We start from the raw sequence: 19,387 nt of genomic DNA, 5'->3' as shown, positions 1-19,387 counted from the left end.
CTCTTAGAAGCACTTTCACTTGCCACTGGTCTGATTTATACTTTTAATACATGAGCTGTAATTTGCATGTCATCCTGGGAGAGTGGGCAATGATGAAGAAAACTAAACCAAGGAGAAGGTTTTCAAAAGAGCTTCTGTTTTAGTAGCTTTCTACTGCTTAAAAATGGCTCTGTCAGGCAGAGATATTTGATGCCAAAATACTACAGGAGAGTTATCTGTTTCACAGCATAATGTTTGGAATTCCAGTGTCTGGAATCACATTTAAATAACCCAGATGTGGTGGGTGAGGATACAAAGGAACTTGCTTGGCTTCTGGGATTCTTTAGTGTGCATTTGCTTCAGTCTCAACCTCCTGGGCTGCATGTTAGAGCAGCGAGCCCAAGAGGCTGCTGCGACACCAGGCTCTCCCTAGGGCTGAGCAGCCCCTGTAAGATGGCACAGCACTGGCCCAAGCCTTGCTCTCCCCCAGCAGGCTCCTGGCACCTCCTTCCCCTGTGCAAAGCCAGGACAGCTGTGTGGAAAGAAGCTGTGCAAAGGCCTGTGTGACCTGTGGCTCACAGGATCAACAGCACAGAGCTGGCTGGGCTCTCTGGGGTTCCCAGGGTGTTGCTGGATTTGGTTCCTGGGGAGCTGTTGAAAGCCATGTCTGTGCTTGAGTCAGCAGTTGTGCTCAGCTGGGAATCTAAGCCAGGTACAAAAGTGGCACTGCTTTCTAAGCAAAGTGCAGGTGCTGCCAGCCCTGCTGGGCTGGAGCAGTGTGGGGGGTGACAGACACTGCTGCCTGCACGGGGTGACTGCCTCAAGAGGGTTTTTATCCCTGCAGCAATGATTCAAATTCTCCTCAGCTCACCCGTGCACTTAGTCCTGTAGAAATCAGTTGCCTAAATTAATCTTTGCTATTGATCCAGAGGCATCAGCACAGTCAGTAGTTATCAGTACAGTAACTCCAGAAGTAAATTTGGCCAAGTGAAGGCACTTTTGCCACAGGACGAGGAGTAGGTTTGGTAGTCATGATGATGTGTGTGTAGCACGAAGGATGAAGCCTTGCTGTGTCCCTGTACTGCTTCAGAATGGTTGAGAACAGGGCTCTTCCTCCTTGGAGGTTTTGGAAGGATTCCCCTTTCTAGTAGAGGTCTGGTGAACTTTGTGGTTTTTTGCCTCTGACTCCTAATTCTGGGGGCTCTCCTTGCTCCTGTGTTTGCGCTCTTTGGCTCCAGTTTGCATTTTGCAAAAAGAAGTTCTCAGGCCAGGTCAGATGAGCACTTCATGGTGGCTGTACTGCCCGTGGTACTGCAGGACCATTTGCAAAGAAAAAGGGGGTTTGTTGCATAGGATTTTGTTTCTCTTGGAAGATATCCATGAAGACAGCTGGAGAGGCCTTTGCTGCAGTACTGGGGAAGTTTGCTGCTTCTTTTTTTTTTTTTTTTTTTTTTTTCCCTCTAGCATTTTTGGTGGGGTGGTAGGGTTAATTGGCTGTTTTTCATTTGGATTTTTTATGCTGGTTTTGTATTTTATTTGGCAATGGGGCCTTACTGCCCTTTTAGAAATTGAGTTTATTTTTTTCTACAGCTCTCATATGCCTCTAGGATGAACAGCTTTTGTAAATAAAAATGTATTTTTTGTTATATTAACTCATTTTCAAGCAAGCCTTGTGTTGTACCACCGAAGATTGGTGGTATTCTCTCCTGTGCACGCTGAACTGAAGGCAATGATAAGATTAAAAATATCCCCAATTGAAATAGCATTGTATAACCCAAAGGTTAGTTTTCCTCAGGATGAAAATTTGCAGTTGCTCTATAGGTTCCTTGTAAGACAGATTTCTGGTCATGCAGCCGTGTGTAAAATGAGGCTACTGATAGCTGCAAAGTTCTGTGTCTGCAAAACTCAGCCCCACTGGTGGCTCCAGGAGCAGAATTCAGCTGGTGGCCAGTGCTGACACCCATTGCTGTGCTGTGAGCTGGGGCTCAGTGCTGGCTGTGTCACCAGCACTGAGCTGCGGCTGCAGAGCAGGGACCAGGCACTGTTCACACCTCTAACAGGAAAAACAGATTTGCCAGCACAGAGCTGCTAATGCTAAAAGCTGCTGATGGATTGCAGGTGGCTCCATGTAACAGATGGGAGTGGGGCATGAGGGGAGAGTGAGCTGAGCATGTTGGAGTTATTAAACAGCCTAATGCTGAGCTGCCCAGCTGCTGAAAGAGTTGTTGCATTCAATTTTCACATGCAGTGAGTGGGTTTGGGGTGGAAAAGTGGGTGGTTGGGTGTGAACCTGTGCTAGCCTTGCATTTGGAAACCACTTTTTTTTTTAGGTAGTTCTCTTGCATAATTTGTGTGTCACCTGGAGATTCCCCAGGACCCAGGTCTGTGCATTTAGGCTGCTGACTTTCCAAAACCATCACAGGGATGTGGGCAGCCAAATTCTCCACTGGAGCCACCTTTCTTCCAGGTGGCCAGTCATTTCTACCACTCTTTAATGAACTCTTGCATCTGCCAGAAGCTGCAACTTTCTCAGCAGTTGAAAAATGTCTTTTGTTTATCCACTGTTAGTATCACAAGGAGCAGTAAAAATGTTTGCAGGTATTAATTATAAATTTCACAAATTTCTTCAATTTAACATTTGGCAAACTCACTCAACACATCCTTCGTGGGGTGCTCCTTTAGGCACAGACCATGTCAGCACCTCCACTGAACATTTCACCCTCAGCTATTCCAGCTCTGAATACACAAACCTAATAATCTTTGATTTTAGACCTGTGCCAGCATGATGCTCCTCCTGAAATAGATACATCTGTCTCGATGCATTTCCATTCAACAGAAAATAAATTCCAGAAGGGAAGTGCCTTTTATAATGCCTGTATCCAGTGGGGTTGTATGCAAAACCTTCTGTTTCCTGAAAGAGGCAGCTTGGTATGGGTCCCATATTCACAGCTACGTTCCCATTCCAGGCCCACATAACTCAAAGCCAGGCTGCAGAGAGCCCTCTCAGATGAGATCATGGAACAAAGAATTTCTTCTGTGATTCATTCTGAACCTGATCTGCCTAATAACTGGATTCTTTGTCTCCCTCTTTCTGTCACACATTAAAAAGTTCACAAAGTGAGAATTTCCAGTCTTCTTTGCACAATGAGAAGAGTGAACAAAAGATGTGCATAAATGGAGGAGAAATATTTATGAGGGAACAAAGACATGGCCCTAACTTTGAAGCTGGGATGGAGCAGCCCAGCGTGCCAAGGGACACAGGCTGAGTGATGCAGGAGAAGGAGATGATCATTGCAGAAGGATTTTTGCATATGCTACAGGACTTCTTGTTTAGGCATCTCTCAGCCTTTAATCAGCCTGACAAGAAGCTGGAGCACAAATAGAGTCTGAGACACAGTGGAGCCTGTGGAAGAGTGAGGCCAGTGTGAAATTTTCCTTATTACAGTGGATGGAAGTGCTCATGGGATGAGTCAGCTGGGGTCAGGGTCTGTGCCCAACTGAACAGAACTGTGCACTGTGAACTGTGCAGAACTGTTCTGGCTCTAAGGAGAGGTGGAGCTCCCCATGGCAGCACCGTGTAGGACAGGTCACTCTGGGACAGCCATACCACAGTTTGACAATGCATCTTAACTTGGAGTGCTGATAGTTATTGTGGACCAGTTTCGAGAGAGAAAAGCTCTTGTGTGGATTCCTTATGGCACTGAGTAGCAAAGTCAGAACCAAGCCCAGAGGACAGGAAAGCTCAGCACCAATTAGACATGACTAGGCTGAGACATGCTGTACTGTCATAAAGCAAAATGATATTTCAGGATGGAAATTCATTTTAGAAGCAGAAATCAGTGTATGATCTGGTTTTGTCCCTGAGCTGGAAGAAGATGCTTCTAATCTGTTTGATGGGTGATATTGCATGCCTGTGGCTCCTCAGTGCCTCAGCATATGGTTGTAAAACTAGAGGTTGATTATTTTCAAAAGTATTCTGACAGATACTGAACTGACAAATTCCCTGTTAAAAAGAGAAAGAGAGGTTTTGTTTGCTCCTCTGCTCATGAGGCTTCATGGGTTTTAGGATCATACCATGCTTTATATTCCTTTCAAAGGTGGGGAGGGAAAAGCACTCCTACCATAAGAAATCAGAAGGATTAATTTTTTAATTAATTCCAGGGGAAACAGGCAGAGCTGCACGGAGTGGTGTGCCCTGCTGTCAGGGTGTCTCACCTCTAAGCCTGTGCTCTCCCTTTGCAAGGGTCGAAGTGCTAATCTAGTGAGTCGGGCATTTCCATGTGAATTTTCTGTAATATGGAAAAGTAGTTTTAAATGGAATCCTCATGATTTTATTAGGAATCCCCTAATCTGTGATCAGAAAACACGCTTTTTTATCACTTACCCTGGTTCTCATCATTGCCATTAACCCCTGACAAGAAGCAGAGGGTGTGAGCTCCCAGGAACTGGAACTGGGGACAGAAGGGGTCAAGACAATATTTTAAGCTGCTGAAATACAAGTCCCATACCCAGGAGATCTGGCCTTCATTTCCAGGGGGGCTGTCCTGGGCTCTTTAGCTGTGGTGACAGCTCATCTCTCTGCTCCCCTGATCCCCTCCCCTTATCTGTGTCCTCAGGTTAACTTTGTGATATTGTTAATCAGAGGTGTATATAACAGCCAGGCATCTAACAGATCTGGACACCCAGTGATTAACACATTCTATCCTAAAAATATGTGTTCAGTTCCTTGAGCAGCTAAACCAAGAAAATGGAATTTCTTGTGGGTTGGCATCCCACAAGTGAATTCTTGGGGAGTCTCTAACAGCTCCAACAGGTCTCTTGTGTTTGATCTTTCACCAAACCTCTTCTCTCAGTAGGAACATTTTAATGACACTTTCTTCCCAGATGTCAGCTTCTGTGACACTCACAGAAATGCAATTTTTGGAGACCTCTGACTGTCTGCCAAGCTTTGGCTGAAGTTAGAAGCAGTCTTCAAAATCTAACAAGCAGAGTGAAGGGAGAGTATGGAGAGAGAAGCAGACTGATAGGCAAATGGAGACAGCATGATCCCACAAAATGTTTTTTCTTAGCAAACCAGCCTAAAAATCATATTGGTGACAAGTGGGATTTTTACTTATTTAAACACAATCATGCAAATTAAGTTCTGAGCTTTTAAAGGAACCAGACTCAGATGTCCACATTGAACTTCTTTGCTTGCTCTGTTAATTGGCAATATGTTAACACAAGCTTTTTTTTTTTTTTCTCTACATTCCTGCTTATTTCAGTTAATAACTACAGCAGCATGACATTTCCCTGACACTCCAGCAGTACTGCAGGAGAGCCTGCCTTATTTTCAGCCTGCTGAAATGGCAGACTCGGGTCCCACTAGCCTGTCTCAGTGCCTTTCAGTAGAGTAAATAATTAAATTATGAGCGAGCAGAGCAGCGATCCCAGTGCTCTGTGCTCAGCAGTGTGACGCACATCCTGCTGCCCATCCCATCCCATTCCATCCCATCCCATCCCATCCCATCCCATCCCATCCCATCCCATCCCAGTCAGAGCCCAGGGCTCAGCCCTGCCCTTCCCTGGCACCACTTGGTGCTGGGAAGCTCTTGCTGCTTAGGAGAAATGTGGGTGTGACCTGAAGTTTGAGCGTGAGCGGAGAGCGCGTCTGCTTTGTGTCCCTGAGGAGTGATGAGCCCAAGCTGTAAACTCAGAACTCGGGGTCCTGAAATTCAAATTTTGATTCATACCAGTCTCTCCACTGAAGGATGATCTTCTCCTGTATAAAGGCACCTTCTATCACTGTCCTCATTTCTCTTTTTACTGTGTAATTTAACACCTCATAATGTAGTCGTAAGTACAAACTGGAGACACATCAGGGGACAGGGACATTCATTCTTTCATGGAATTTTGGCACAAAGGAGAGGAAAGCTTGAGGAAAAATTGAGACTCTGTAAACTTGAGTTTCTTTTTACATTGCCTTGGTGAAAACTAGATAAGCACTGTTGCAGTCAGTGCCATTAGGAAGGTAAATTGAAGAAGGTTCATTCACAATTTCAAAAACTTGGCCAGTCTTTATATATGATCTGAATTCTATATATGTGTGGTAATTTAAACGTGCTCTGTAGGTAGATCAAAGCAGCACGTTGTTACCAAATGCATCCTGTCTTCTCCAAGGCAAGCCCAGGGGTCCTGCTGTGGGTTTGTCAGGGCCCAAATCAGCCCTGGGTCACAGTCAATTCCTACAAATACCCACATGCAATGAAGCCAATCTTGTTAATAATGAATCAGTTATTATAGTAGGGCTGGTTTTTACAGTGCCTGTAATAGTAGATTGTAGCTTTCCCGCTCCTGGAAGTCTGAGTCAATTTATCTTTATATCAACAATAAACCAGAAAGGGCAGAAATCAAAGTAAGCAATGTTTTTATTACTGCTTTTAAATAAAACATTGTGCCAATATTTTTTTCCCTAACATTACATCTTTATTTTCTCAAATTTATTGGCAATTGCTATTTATCTTCATTTCTCCTTTCTTTTGTAATGCTATCTCATCCTTTGATTTGCTTCCCCCAGAGAATGTGCTACCTAATTCTTTTTATTTGTCCTTGATAAATCCCTGATTAATTGTATGTTATACGCTATCCATGCAACATCGTGTCTTTCATTTCTAAATAGGCTTTCTTTTATGAATATAAAGAGCTAAAGCTTTCCTTTCTAGAGCCAAAACCAAATCCAGACTGAGCATTTCCTTTAACAATAGCAAGGCACTTCAAAACCAAGTAAGATTCTCAGCACTGTGGACTCCTTCTGCTCCTCCTTTGTGAGCAGGAGAGACTCAGACCTTTAGTTGGGCACATCCTCTTGTGGATAGATCTGTTATAAATGTGGCTGTCACTTCATCTCATCAATTAGAAGGACTCTGCATAATAACTTCATCCATTTTAGTTTCAAATATGCCATAATTTGTTAATTTGTAAGCATTTTTGTTTAGGTGCTGGATTCAGCATTTGTTTAGGTGCTGTCTTTTTGCTGTTTAAAATGTGTTTGGTTTTGAGCTGACTTGTCCTGCTGACAGAAAATTAAATCATGCACACATTAAGAGGTTGATGGAAGGAGGCATTGCAGCCTGGCATTGACAAGCAAGGCACAGCTGTGGTGTGTGTTGACATGAGATATGAAAATAAAGTGAAGGCAGGAAAGAGGAGGAAAAACAGAGATGAAGGTTCTGTCTCAACCAAATTCCCAAGCCAAGCTCCCTGAGAGGTGTCAAAGATGTGCCTGAGAAAGAAGAATACAAAGACAGGTCAAGAAAAATACACAGATCTACAGATCTAAAATAGACAGTCTGTCAGGGAAATGAGTATGTTTTGAAACCAATGTGCGATGATGCAAAAAAAAAAAAGTATGTCACCCTTACAGAGCTTTTAAGGCTGAAAGGAAAGGGGAGGAATCAAGGCTCTCTCTGGCTCCTGAGAAAACCTATATCCAAATTAACTGTTTTCCAAGATATTGGGTGGAAGTATTTGAAATTTCTCATCCTCAACAGCAGCTGATGTCTTCTCCCACCTGTTCCCAAGGAGAAATGTCCAATGATGAGATGGAGAGGCAGCAGATAGAGAACCAGCCCTGCTCTGACAAACCCAGGGATTTTCTCAGATCATTTCATTCTCTGATGCCAATAGGAAGGGCAGGCAGGGACTCTTGGAGCACAGAAGGAGAGCAGTGGCTGTAGCCAGCAGGTCTGTAGTTGTTAACATTGGCTCTTTATTGTGGTTGCATTGCCAGGGGTGAACTCAGTGACTAATTTCACAGGAGTGGAAAATCGAGATCCGCTTTCAAGCACGACGTGACTCTGAGTTCCAGCAGCTCCCACGTCTGGGTTTAATGCTGCCATCCTCTGCTGTGCAAAATGAGCTGAACAACCAGGAGCTTTTTAGCCTTACAAATAGCAAAGCGTTCTATATGACTTTGTTGTTGGGAAAGCTATCTGTGTGATTATGTTAGTTTAATTTAATAGCAGGCTGTTTAGGTAAATGAGCAGGGAGGCATATGAGTGTCTGCAAATAATGTGGAGCATGATTGCAAAATGATGCTGCAGGAGATGGGCTTGTCTGGCCCTTGTCAGGGCTCTCCAAACACCCTTGAGCAGGAGAGAAGAATCTTCCTTAACCTTGGACAACATCCCTCTGAGACAGAGACCCGAGGGTGAATCCTGGGCTGAAAGGCAGTAATTTGGCAGGTTGGGCAATGTCAGATGTGGTAGAGCCTTTGATGAGTCTGGACTTTATTATCAGCACAATGGGGTCTAGAACAGCATGAACCTGCATAGGACCTGAAATTAGATAGATTTTTTTTTTTTTTTTTTTTTTTTTTTGGTTCCTTGTGTTTAAAGATTTTTTTTTTCCTTTTGGAACCTACACCTGTGGGATTGACTGTTGTAGTGGAGCTGGTCTGAGAATAGAGCAGTCAGGGACTTCTCATCTAGAATTGCATCAGAAGTCAAAGGGGTATTTTTAGTGATTAGAGGAGCGCAGTCAGCTCTGTAGGGTCAAGGAAATGTCATTGCATCCAACAGCAGCTTTCCAGCTGTGGCTCCATCCTGTCAGACCTTGGGTCACAACTCCCTTCCCACCATGGTCCACTGCTTCCCTTCCCTGCCTTTGACTAACACAAGCAAACTCCTTGCTTTTCAAAAGATATTTTCCTCATTTATGAAATTAAAACCCTTTAACTTGGCTGAACCAGCTTGTTCCTGAATCTAATTAAAGAGCCCCAAAGTTTTAGCTCTTGCACTGTGGAGCTTTTCAAGGAGAAGTCACTCTCCCTTCCTCTAGAATGGCTCTGTTATTGTTTTAATGATCACTTCACCCAGGAGTTTTCACCTCTGTTTCCCTGGAAAAATTAAAGAAAATCTAATATATTGATACAGATGATCCATTTCATGTGAGTTGGTGACACTCTGACCGTGACAGTACCAGAGAATTCATTGCTGCAGGAGCCCATTGAATCTAATATTAGTGGCTGGGCTTTTAAAGGACACTGGATGGTTTTATGCCCTGTTTCTACCTGTCTGAGTTAAGATAATGAGGGTAATCTAATATTATGCTTCAGGGCTTTAGTTACCTGCCTGTGGGGTTCAGAAGGGAACTCTGCTTCCAGGGACTGTGCAGAGTTTAATTGGCCAAGTGCTTTATCGTTTGTGTTTCATTTCCTCTGAAGCCTCAGGTATTGGCCACTGCCAGAGGACAGGTGCCAAACTGATGACACTCAGATTTTGTCTCCTTTTAATATCAGTGGGCTGCCAGGCAGATACACCAACATTTCAGCTCCTCCCCCTCAACTCCAGATTTATGCCATCACCAGAGGAGTTTTCTGGCTTTCCTCCAAAGCCCTGAAGAGAAAAATACATTTTATGTTTCACCAGCAAAAACCACGAGTCATCTGGGATTTAAAAACTTCTAGAAGAATCGTGGCATCTGTTATTTATTTAAAGATAACAAAGTGATCTTCCTCTGTGAATGAACTTTTTGATCAGTGAAAGGAAAATTTCAAAAAAAATCAGAATCATACACATATAATTTTAAATTATGCATCTGGGGTAGGGGCTTTTTATTTTGTCTCTCAAAATATATCCTTATATAGCTCTTCCTTGCTTAAGGAGGAAATCTATTTTTTTGTTTATATCAAGTTTCTGGCAAAACTCTGGCACCTCTCTTATTATCTGTAAATTTGGGATCGGTGTCCTACCTCACAAATGAGCTTTTATCTTCATCTCCAGTGGACTGTACAGCTGCTATTTCTTGGTCCTTCCAGTCCTCAATCTGTTTATCTCCTCCTGAATTATCTGTTGTAATTAGAATACATTTTCTCATCTCAAGGGGTAACCAGCTCCAAATGAGCGTTCTATAAAAGCAATTACTTTTGATATTAGATATCTGTACATAAAAACACAGTATTTCTTCCAATTAAAAAGCACTAATGAATTTTGTGTCTAGAGAGGCAGTAGCCTACGCAATGCTGCCGTTTCTGTGAAGCCAAGGAACAAAAGATTAGGCAGCTGTAAGAGGGCAGTGGTGTGTGTGCTGCCCCACTGAACAGCAGATTCAGAGAGAACACTTTGCAAGGACATCCTGTTCCTTTTTGTCCCCAGCAGGCCTTTTGTTGACACTGATGAAGCAGATCCCTCTCCACGTTGTGCCAAGATGACTAACACAATTTGTCCTGCTACGCCTGTCTTCTACACCTGGCCCTAAGTCTTTTTATTTCCTCAGATATTCCTCTCCTCTTCCTCAAAGTATTAAGTCTTGCATTTGACATGGGGCAGCTTTACCAGAGGTGAACTCCTTCCCTCTACACACAGAACTGCCACCTTTCATCATCTCAAAATGACCTGAATGACTAAGGAGCTTTTATCACAAGCTTTTCTACAAAAAGGATAATTTCAGAAACACCTTGACCTTGTTATATTGCCTTCATGTCTTCTTTCTTCATTATCCTTCTTGCATCTGGTTCTTGTCCTTATTGATGGTGAGTTCTTTGGGGTGGGAATCTGTTTTTTTGGGCTCACGTGGCATCTGCTGCAGTGATATCCTGAGTCTGGACTCAGGATTTGCCATGGAAACTCTAAGGAAAAAATGGTTCTGGCCAAATCCAGTCCTGGTAGGAGTTACCTTGTAGGATTCAAGGATTAAAGCATCAATATGGTGGGAGCAGAGTGTGTAGGATGGGATAAGGGTCAGCTTCCAGCCCAGCTGCTGAGAATAGCCCTGGGCATCTTCATGGAATTTTCCATAAAATGTATTTTGAGCATTTGACAGATATGCACATGTTGTGTCTCAGAGTGCTCTCTGCAACCTGGAAAAGTCCCTGTTTTGAAGAAGAAACATATGGCAAAGCACACAAGGGGTTGGATGTTAGTCCTCTTTCCAGATAATCCACATAATTGCTGAGGCTCCTGGTTGTGCACTCTGTGCCTGACTGGCTGCTGGGGGTGGGAAAGGAGCAGCTCCCTTACAGGCAGAGCTGCCAAATCACTTCATCCCTTCCCCATCATTCATCTTCTCACAGGTGGATGTCTTATAGCATTGCCTCTCATCTGGGCATCAAGACTGAGAAATGCTGTCTCAGGCTTTCCACTGGGGTCTGGAGATGAGGTTAAGCTACAAAACCACTGCACCTCCTGTTTCTAGAGACAAAACTTTGCATATCAAGTGCTTCAGCTTTACAAGTTGCTGTACTTTTTTCCTTTTCAAGCCATCAGCTGCAGGATGCTGTTTGTTTTCTCCCTGATATATCTGCAGAGATACTTGGGGCTGATACCAGGCACCAGGGGACATAAACTTTTCAAGCAAGGATGCAGCAAACTTCAGTACAACTATAAAAAAAAAGACTGTGTTTTGGGTTTCAGATAAATGGAAGTGCTGGAGTCACTTAAATTAGATGGGGTTTTGTTTGTTGCTCTCCAATTTCCAAAAGTTGGAGCTTGTATCCCTGTGGGATGTGACTTGCTGAATGTTGCTGTATGTAAAATAAATCTCCACATTCAGCATTCCTTCTAGCTCAGAAAGCAAGCACCTTTTGATATGGGCAAAATTCAGATCAGTTCTCTGGGCAGCAAATCTTACATATTATGTAGGCTTGCTTCAGGGTCATGGTGGGAGAAACTGATTTGGGACATGGAAAGTTGGGATATGCAGAAATTAAGGGCCAGGCTCTGTTTAACATTTAGATTGAATCATGAGCTAGACACCAGCAACTCCCTATGCTGCACGCTACTGTTTGCAAAGTTGGCTGAAACACTGTCAAATAGTGAAATAGTTCCAAATAAGATATTTATTTTTCTGCATATTGTTGATCCTCGTGCTTGCAACAGAAAAATGCTTTTAGTTTTTCAGGTTTAATATTGGTGCAGTGAACTGCCAATGCATTCACTGAATTTATGCCAATGGGGCTGTGCTGGGTGTGTGTGAGAGGCAAGGGGCTGCTTACAGCAGTGAGCCTTTCTCTGGTGGGAGCATGTTCTTTTAGAGATCATCAGCTAATAGTTATTTTTGGGGATGACTAAAATGAAGTTATAAACAGCTGGTGAGCGGAGACCTTTAGCTTAGTGTTGAATGGCTCACCTGCATTGCACTTTTCTTCCTCCTCCTCCTCCAAACAGCTGCTTTTCTTTTGCGTCTGCTTCACTCTGACATGCAGCTCCTGAAGGAGGAAGATCAGTGCTTCACTCCATGCCTCCAGACATGCCATTCACTGAGGCTGTAACCTTCAGCTGAAGTTTCTAGCTGCAACAGAACAAGAGCACAGAATTAGCACAATACAGTAACTCAAGGTGGAAGCATTAGGGCTGGTTCAATAGTTGGAACTGCTTTAATTCCTGCCTCTAAACAGGTGGGTTTATGTAAAAATAGATTAAAAAGACATTGTAAGCTGAGTCCTGTTTAAGCTGTTACTGAACCTATTCCAGAAGCTCTGAACCTTTTTTCTTTTCTTTACAAAGCTGTAACTGGAAATGCTGAAAGTCAGCTTTGTCAATCTATGTGGAGTTGCTATTGTCCTTGATTTTTTTTTTTTTAAGCTAGGATCCAGAGATTTTTATTGCTTTACATGGTATGCAGTGGTATTTTCAGGTGAGAAATAATAATTGGAGAAGGAAGGAAACAACTCTTTTGCTGATGAGTTTTATGTTTCCTGTTTAAAAGAGAGAAATGTTTCAGGAGTCACAGGTAGAATTGCTGGGTGACTATATCAGATGTTCTGACCTATGCCAGGTGTTATAGAAGGAAATGTTTTATCCCCTCCTTTTAAGGTGCTAGAAACTGAAATAATTTTCTGCAGCTATTCAAATGTGCAGATGATGTAATTGTAGATAAAGCTCAGAAGTCTGGCTTTGGAGCCCTTCTCAAGCTGGGGCTGAGACAGGCCAGCAAGGGCATTTTTGAGATTTTGCAGCAGTTCTGTCAGTGTTATGACATTCTATTATTATTTTCAGTCACTTATTTTTATTTTGATTTGTCAGAAGTTTAATTTTGTCTGAGAACCTTGGCTGAACCTGATTTACAGCTGCCTGTAATTGTGTTGCAAATAAGAAAAAAATGATAGTAAAATAATCACAGCCATAATCTCATCTAGCCTTTGCCATAGTTTCTCATATAAATCTCCTTAGTACTTTTCCCATTGTGACAGGGTTTATGATGAAAAGTAGAAGATCTCTTTTCTTCCTAGAAAATTATGCATCCTGTGGAGTAATTAATCTGGTTAAGGAACTAAGGCTGGCTTGTTCTGCTCTCCATTCTCCCAACAATTTCTGTCCTACACAGAAATCTCTGCAGTGAGAGCAATAAATCTGAAATGAATGACAGACACTAATTATTTGTGACCTCATTGTCATCTGCAGCATGGAACAGTCTATGACCATTCCCAGTGTATCAGCTGCAGATATTTTTAGTCTAGAAAATTTAAAGAAAAGACAGCTTTAAAAATAGCTGCTCACTGGGCATCCCCCTTTCTGCACATCCCCGTTTCAGAGCTGGCCCCAGGATCTCAGTCCTTGGCTCTGGCTCTGTGCCTTCCCCTCATTGGCTTCTGATACTGTGGAGAAATAGGAGCAAGTTAGGTCTGCAGGTGAGTAAGCCAAAGATAAGAGAAGGAGCTGGAAGTCAGCAAGGAGCTTCAAAACAAGAAGAAAACAGAGAAGTGCTCTCAGATGAGGGCCTGGAGGATGTGCTGGGAGGTGTTCACCAGCAGCCTCTGCTTCAGCCAGGCTGGGGATGCTCATCCCATCACCTGTCCCCTGATCCCATCTCACTACCAACCTATTTTTGTGAAGCTGCTGAACTGAAACTCCTTTTCTCCTTTTCTATGTGTCTTTTATTTTATTTTTATTTTTTTAAAGGCTGACCAGTACAGTAACTGTGGATTTGGGGGTTAGCAAGTCATCATCTTGATGTAGAAAGTGATGGGAGAAAGCTCTCTGTTGAGGAGACAATTGCTGAAGCAACAGCAAATCAACTTTGAGATGGAAAATGCAATGGAAATATGTGAGGCATGGTCTGGCTAACCAACCATGCATTGAGGAACATTGCCTGTAATTGCTGTCTCTAACACACATGCACATGTATAAAATACTCTATATTCATTGTTCCTATGAACTTCTAGAGACACTTTAGTGCTCTTTTTGAAGAAGGAAGCAATGTGATATCGTTTATTTAATTGCTGTTTTATTTTGGTCAATGTTACTGCATTGCTGGGATAACTGTCAGTCAGACTAAGCTACAATTTGGTAGCTGGAGCAAAAAGCTCACAGCAATATGCTCTGAGAGGAAGTTGGACAAATGATGACTCCTCCCCACAACGAGATCAGATTAGCAGCACAAAGAGCTAGAATATCAGATTTAGAAAAAGGTATATGAAATAATTGTCATCATGAATGGTTTGGCAGGCTGTCTAAGCAATTCTTTCAGAAGTAAAATAGCCAAGTGCTTGATGCTTCCCATGGGGTGGAAGTTTCATTCTCACATTACTTGTGCCATAAAGACTCAAGTGTTTTGTTCCATAAACTGCAAGAGCATATAGTGTGAAAAATAAAGTTTTCAACTACTGGAATTAGATTGTTGCTTCAAGTCAAATGAGCACACCACATCTTGGAGACCCTTTCATTAAAGCAGGTCAGTTAATTTTAATGAAATCATCTTCAATTTGCTTTGATGTTACATCAGAACCTAGCCCAAATGATTCCAAATGATCATCAAATGAATTTCCACATTATGGTCTTTCAAGGACATAGGTTTTGTCAAGTTTTCTGGGGTTTTGACTTTTAAAGTGCTTAATTTTTTTTTTTTTTTTTTTTTTTTTTTTTTTTTTTTTTGAGGGAACTGCTGACTTTTCTCAGAAACTGAGCCCCTTTTAGATTCCATATATTGGGCATGTCAGGCAGAGCTTGCAGCATCACTGCTGGTGGTGTCTAAGTCTAAGACTGTATCATGCAGGAAGATTAGGCTGCTCTGGTTTTCCTTTTGGATGGGGAGAGATGTAGAATCTCAGACATGTAATTTCTGTAATTACTCAAGCAAGGAATCACTGTCAGGCCAGGCATGCAGGGCCCTCTGTTCTAATTTTTCCAAAGGAAAGTTAAAGTGCCAAGTAGCCTCTCATCCTAAATTGGAACAAAAAGGACAAATGTTACCATTTTCTTCAAAATGAAGCTCCCTAAAATATTTTCAGAATATTGAACATGGATTGAAGTGATTCACTTAATAAACTAGAATTTCTCTGGTTTGAAATCCAGACTAGTCTTGAGTTTTAGTCATGTTTCAGGCATGGTGATGAAGAGCATGAAGGCATCAAAGACACAAACACAAACAAGATCTGTCCTGACTCAGGACCACTGACTGCAGCATTTATGTATTTTTGTTGGCAGTGTCTGAAATTCAGTAGCAGAATTCCTTTTATGTTAATTTGTGACTGTTTGTATTGTTGCACTTTACCTCAGCACAGGATTTTGTCATAAGCACTGTGGGAGAAAATGCAAAATTTTGCTCTTTCAGATCAGTAATGAACCACTGTCTCTCTGTGCTGTCCTGTGATTAAACAGAACTGGTGATGGACCTATAGCAAGTAAGGACATTGTTTGCAGTGAGGTGAAAGATAATTCCTTCACAAGGGTCTGAACTGCCCTCCTTAGTGGGACTTGGAGAAGCCATCCCATGTTTGTACTGCCATGTGTGTTTGTTGCTACCAAATGCTGGCAGTTTCTTTCTTTCTTTTTAATCATTTTGTTGAAGTAATGGCATTTTCCTCTTGAAAAAGTCTTGATTTGAAAAATGTTAAGTGGGTCAAGCTCTAATTGCTTTATTTGGTGTTGTAAATTATTTGGGGGAGAGTCACACATTCCTGTATGGTGTTCCCAGGGTTATTATAAATGACTTTGTCACTTATAATGACTTGTTGATAGCGAGCCTTTTGGAAAGGGCAGCTTTGACATTAAACACAGGATATTTGAGGAGCTTATTTATGAGAATTCAGCACCAAATTAAATGCCTGTTGCCATGGAAGAGGTTCCTGGTGATGTGGTCATACGAGCATTTTTACGCTGGGTTAGTTTTGTTTTACTTTTATTTTTGAGTTGACCAATGAATGAAACCTGTAAATGCATTGCTAATTGGCTGATTTCTCAGCACTTACTGACTGTCCAAACTTTCTGCTGCTGTGAGCTCTACAGAGCTGAGCATCTTACATATTTCATTTGTCAGATGTGAAGTGCAGAGGAAATCTGGAGTGATTCCCAGGTGGAGTGTCAGCTCCATTAAAATAGTTTTAGCACATCTTTGTGGCAACAGGCTGGGCAGGGTGTGTATTTGAGTCCAAATCACTCATCTGTTGACTCAGGCAGTGAAATCAGATTGATCCTGTATTTCCTACCCAGCAGAAGCTGGTGACCAGTCCATAGCTGTGTCCCCAACACAGGAACCAAACCTTGACACTAATGTGGAGTTAAATTGGCACACCCACATGTGGTAGAAATTCAGCATCTCTCCCTTAAAATGAATGAAGTTTTAATGGGCTACACGGGAAAACCCTCCAGTTCTAATGGGGAAAATTTTTTCTTAATTATCTTAACAATAATTAGCCATTTTGGAAAAAGAAGGAATCATGAAAGCTGCTAATTGATTCTTTATAGTTTGCTCATTATGCACAGATACCATAAGATGTGTTGATTTGGACTTTGGTTTAAGAAGCTGAGGATAATTTCCACAGAGCCATGAGGGTTTGAGAGCTGGGAGTTCAAATCTCATTTATCTGAAAACATTCTGTGTCACAGAATGGGTTCTGTCTATATCCTTTATATTAATAATTTGATTTTTTTTTTTCTGTTTCATTTAGGTCTGGCAAAGCCCATGGGATTAGTTGAAGGTCCAGGAGGCTTGGGCCAGGGGGGAATGGCTGCTACCCTGAGAGATGATAGCCATGAATCAGAGACTAAGTATGAAGAATATGGTTACAATGCCCAGCTCAGTGACAGGATATCACTGGACAGGTCCATCCCTGACTACAGACCTAAAAAGTAAGTTGAATTCTGCATTATTATTTGGAGTAAGGGATTGATTGTTGTTCTGCTGATCCATGGTGGCATTCTTCACATCCCTTCCTGGTTGGAATATGACAGCAGTTACTTGTACAGATACCCCTGAGCTGAGTGCAAATGAAATAGACCAACTGCCATCTCAAGCATGAAGTGCCATATTAAATGCATAGCTAATTCTGTCAGTAGTACATTAAATTACATCAGCATATCAGTGCTTTTTGGGGTTTGGTTCATTTAGAAAAAGTCTTCAGAGGTGGCAGAATTAGTCTGTGCTTCTTGTAGTCATGTGCAGTGGGGGGGGGCAGTGCAACAAGCACTTTCTAGTCTCTGGTCCCTTAAAAATAACCTCAGCTTATCAAATCAATTGTCTTTAATTGCATTTGATATTCTTAGAATTGTTTAGTCAGGGTTTGCAGTGTGCTGAAACATGGACTAAGTGCAATCCATCGGGGTCCTGTAATTGCAGTAAGGGTTTTTTTTGTCTTTGGAATGTGTGTCTATTTTTATTCCAGTGTTTATAGTCTTCACACGCCTGTGCTATGCTTGACATTGCAATTACATGTTTATTATTTGCACTGATTTATTATATTTTGTATTAAATAACTTTCAAATCTTTCATATTTATGGAGTTATATATTTTCCAGATGAGACATCCACACTATCATCCCATGAATGACAATCAGTAATGTCTTAATGCAGAGGAGATCAGCAACAATGCCTAGTTGCTCTCAGGAGACAGAATTGAAAAGAATACTTAATTAATTTCTAATAATAATCTTCTGTTTTAAAAGACCCACTGGGGCTCCTAGGAAGAGCTGAAAGTTAAATAAAAAAGTATCTTATTAAGTGATGAGAAAAGTTTAACCAAGCTAAACGCTGTGGTCTGTGAGTAAATTGCAATTGAATTAGGATTTTAGGCAGTCCAAGCTGCCAAAAACAAAACTTCAGCTTAACTACAAATTTCTTTAGCTGTGTTACACATTAAACTGATCTCAGAAGTATTGAGTCAGCGTTTGTTTTCTCAAACCCTTGCTACAAAAACAAAACTCAGGTAACAGAAGAGGCAAAGAGAAAACAATCTGCTGCCTTGATAGCACATTTGATGCAAGTACACTGACTTGTTCAATGCTCTCATCTCTCCTCTCTTGATGTATCATAAAATTCCATCATGGATTTATGCTGGGGAAAGAGGAGTCTGTAGTTATGCAAATATTGGAGCTGTGCCTCAGATCTGGCCCCGAGACCCTAAAGTCAAAGTGAAGTTTCCCAAATGAAGGTCGGTGAGGTTTGACCTGGCTGTTACTGCTGTGGGCAGGGGGATGAGGATAAATGAGATGTGTTCTGCTAAGAAATGCAAAAGCAAAGGCTGCAGAGCTCACATCCAGCCCAGCAGCTGTCAGAGGCATGACACCATTTGCAATGCAGTGATGTTTCACTTCAGATTATGCTCTCCCACGGTTTTGCTTAGAAGCTTTGATGAGTCGTTCAGATGAGCTTTTTGACATTCTCATTGTGGGTATCTCATCAGGCCATGCCACATGATTAAATATCTGTGTCACTGGGAGAACTGCCTTCCTTGTTGCATTTTGACACTTCTGAGGTGGTTCTAGTTAGATCTAGAAGCTGCAATTGATGCACTTGTCTCTAGATGAGTCACAGGAAAACCCTTCAGACTGAATTTGCTACGGAAAATGAGTGAGAGTGTGGAGAAGCTAGAAGGTCTTTGTGTAAGAAGACTTTTTCCCACTTAGAAGGTTTGAGGGCAGCCCTGAGGAGGAGGACTTGGGGGTGTTGGTTGACATGGAGCTCAGCATGGCCCAGTGCACCCAGAGTCCAGAAAGCCAAACGTGCCCTGGGCTCATCCCTCACCAGGGGCAGCAGGGCAGGGAGGGGATTCTGCCCCTCTGCTCCACTCCTGTGGGACCCCACCTGGAACTGCACCCAGCTCAAGGAGCACATGTCCCAAAGCTGAGCTTGGCTCTTTGGTTTAAACACTCTGCTCTAATTGTGTTTTGGAGAGAACTGAACCTCCATGAGCTTGAGACAGACTTTGAAATAGCACTCTTGTCCAGTTTCTCTGTGTGCAGACCTGCCCAGTGGTCTCCCCTCTCCATTGCTGAGCTTGTCAGTTTGCTTGTGCTTTATATTCCTGTCATTCTCAGAACTGTTCATTTTTTTACAGGAGAGGGCTTTTGATTTTTAAATTGAGGGGCAAGGTAGAATCAATGTCCAAGGCTATGTACAAAGTCCATGGCCAGTCTGAATAAAAACATCTGAATTTGCATTCCCAAAGTATTAAACTCTGCTTTCTCCCCATTCTGGCTTCCATTTGAAATATTCAA

The 19,387-nt window shown here is 42.2% G+C and overlaps 1 protein-coding gene across 10 annotated transcripts in view; it reads left to right on the top strand.

Annotated features, from left to right (window-relative positions):
• The window catches only part of GALNT9 (polypeptide N-acetylgalactosaminyltransferase 9), a 132,346-nt gene that overhangs the window by 7,568 nt on the left and 105,391 nt on the right, over positions 1 to 19,387 (top strand). For 5 of the 10 annotated variants that reach the window (XR_008439871.1, XR_008439872.1, XM_053993953.1 and 2 more), the window contains exon 2: positions 16,844 to 17,024. Coding sequence is in view for 4 of the 10 variants with exons in the window: in XM_053993953.1 (XP_053849928.1) it covers positions 16,844 to 17,024 (181 nt within the window). In the remaining 6 variants the exon portion in view is untranslated. Of the gene's footprint in view, positions 1 to 15,507; positions 15,578 to 16,843; positions 17,025 to 19,387 lie in introns of those variants that run through there. The other 5 variants (XM_053993959.1, XM_053993957.1, XM_053993954.1 and 2 more) reach the window with 4 other exon arrangements.

Source organism: Vidua macroura, chromosome 18 (assembly GCF_024509145.1).
Source record: "Vidua macroura isolate BioBank_ID:100142 chromosome 18, ASM2450914v1, whole genome shotgun sequence".
NCBI classification, from domain to species: domain Eukaryota; kingdom Metazoa; phylum Chordata; class Aves; order Passeriformes; family Viduidae; genus Vidua; species Vidua macroura.
The sequence above is the reverse complement of the archived record's forward strand: the minus strand, read 5'-3'. Positions and strand labels throughout refer to the sequence as shown.